Genomic DNA, 2,514 nt, shown 5'->3' on the forward strand with positions numbered 1-2,514 from the left:
TATGACTTTTGGTAAACTTAACTATTGCACTTTTGTGCAAATTTTTGCCCTGTTGAAATACATGGTGGAATTCTGTAAATGTAGTCAGTTGCTAGAGTGTACACTCTAGTAACTGCCATTCATGAACTTTTAATGCTTTTTGACAAACAAAATGATGCTGTTCATACATATTTCCCAGTAGAGAAATAATTTATGCATTAAATCGTAGCCACGTGTGTCTACTTTATGGAACTATTACTATCATTGCTACACTGTTACTGTTTTCTGTCAAAGTCTACTGGAGTACAGCCATGTCACACCTTCTCCTTTCTTTCAATGTGTTTTTCTCTTGTGTTCTGTTTGTATCTGTGTGTTTGCATTCTGCTTGTCTACCTTTCTGTATATGCCTTCTGCTTCTACTGGTTTTACTGTCTGCAAAGGTCTTCTGCAAACTAATCAATTTTAACAATTCAAATATCAAAATGTTCTGCTTCTTTTGCTCCTTTATGCTATTTGTTTTGCTATGTTTCACTTCAAATATTTGATTTTGAACTAATTTCTGCTTCTGCTAATTTAGTCTTTTTGCAATATTTTACTTTTTCAACTCTTTTAACTCTTAAAAATAAGACTTTACAACTGTTGTTGTTACAGGTTTTACTGTTTTCTGTCAAACTCTTCTGGAGTACAGACATGTCACACATTCTATTCCTTCAACGTATTTCTTTGCTGTGCTCGGTTTCTGTTTGTGTGTCAGCATTCTGCTTATCTTCCTTTCCGTGTATGCCTTCTGCTTTACTGGTTTTTTTGTCTACAAAGGTTGTTTGCAACCTTTAATCAATTTTACCAATTCATATATCAAAATATTCTGATTTTTGTACCATTTTTGCTTTTTGCTATAATTTCTTTTCAACTCTTTTAGGTTTGTACTAATTTCTACTCTTTTAATTTATGCTTTTTGCATAGTTTTCCTTATGAGCTTTTTCAAATATTTCAGGGTTTACACTTATTTTAGCTTTTGCTAATCTATACTATATCTTTTGTTGTATGTTGCTGTTGCATTTTGTCAAATATTTCTGTTGAGCTATGCTATATATCTTTTGATATGTTTTTCAAATATTTAAGGTTTTATACAAATATTGTTTGTCTACCTTTCTGTATATGACGGACGGATGGACAGACACTTCTTATTCTTTGTTCTCATGTTTCTTGCATTTCTCCATCAATCATTCTGCAAATATGCTTCTTTTGCACCTTTATGCTATGTTTTGCTATGTTTCACTTTTTAAAATATTCTGTTTTTTTTTTACTAATTTCTGCTTTTGCTATGTTTCACTGTTCAACTTTTTAAAATATTTCTGCTTTTGTACTAATTTCCACTTTCTGTGCAAATTGTCATATTTATTAAGCTCTGTTTCACATTTGACTTTTTCAAATAATTCAGGTGAGAACAAAGAATAAGAAGCAGAAACACAAACTTCTGCTACTGTTGAATTCTGCTATACCTTTGCTAAATTTTATTAAGATTTCTACAATGTATGACTAGCTTTCTTCTGTTTTTTTCTACTTCTTATTCTTTGTTGTCATGTTTCTCTCATTTCTACATCAGTCATTCTGCAAATATGCATTCTCATGGCTGTTTCGCTAGGAACAGCAATTTCTCTAGTTACTTTTTTTATGAGTTTCAAACAAAAGACATAACTGGGGTTATCAGCTACTTACATTTTAAATGTCTAACAAATGCATCAGTAACTATGTATAATTATTGAAGAGGTTTCTATTAGCAACAGTGACATTCCTTAAAAGTAGCTTATTTTCAATCTGATAAAAACAAACTGTTTTAAAATTAAGCTATTTCAATATCACCAAAAAATACAAATAAAACCATTACAGAGACACTTTGCTACAGAAAATTTATTTGACAGAATTTTAAAAAAAGCCTTCGCAAATATGTAATAAAATGTTATGCATATTTGTTTCTAAACTCCAAAAAGGTTTTGTTACTAATTAACAGCCTCCAAATTTCCCACTCACCGACGGGGCAACAGCTCCTCTGGACAACCTCACAGTCACCAGCAGGAAGGACAGAAAAACTGCGCGGATGTCCATGGCAGCAGCAACAGGGATTCTCCGAAATGTTGACAGTGCGTCTGCAGTGCTTTACCCTGGCAGGTTCAACCAAAGAAAGGTTACAGAACTCCTCAGAAACAGAGAGGATGCTCGCTCTCTCCTTCTCTTTATCCACCTGCAGCCTCCACCCCACCCAACTCACTACATCTTACATTTCCCCTCACCCTCCCTTTGTCGTCTCAGTCATCTGGAAGATGACGGTTCTCCTCACTCCTCCTGTGCTTGTAGGTTTCTGCCTCCTGCATTAAATGTCTAACGCTCAAATAAACCCCAACATCACAGCTGCAAATTCACAAAAATGTGTACAGATTACATAAAGGTCAGAATATTTTCTCAGGCTAAAAAACAAGACAAAACAAGTTAGAATTGTAAGACAGCAACAATGGCTAAACAAAGGACTGGACCGTA

At 33.9% G+C, this 2,514-nt stretch overlaps 1 protein-coding gene across 1 annotated transcript in view; it reads right to left on the minus strand.

The window, feature by feature from the left end:
* prok1 (prokineticin 1) overlaps positions 1-2,175 on the minus strand; it is a 12,799-nt gene extending 10,624 nt beyond the window's left edge. Inside the window, exon 1 of the mRNA XM_008413274.2 lies at positions 2,011-2,175. Within this exon, the coding sequence (XP_008411496.1) occupies positions 2,011-2,085 (75 nt within the window). The 5' untranslated portion in view covers positions 2,086-2,175. The remainder of the gene's footprint in view (positions 1-2,010) is intronic.
* Between the last annotated feature and the right edge of the window lie 339 nt (positions 2,176-2,514).

This window comes from Poecilia reticulata, linkage group LG7 (assembly GCF_000633615.1).
Source record: "Poecilia reticulata strain Guanapo linkage group LG7, Guppy_female_1.0+MT, whole genome shotgun sequence".
Classification (NCBI taxonomy): Eukaryota; Metazoa; Chordata; class Actinopteri; order Cyprinodontiformes; family Poeciliidae; genus Poecilia; species Poecilia reticulata.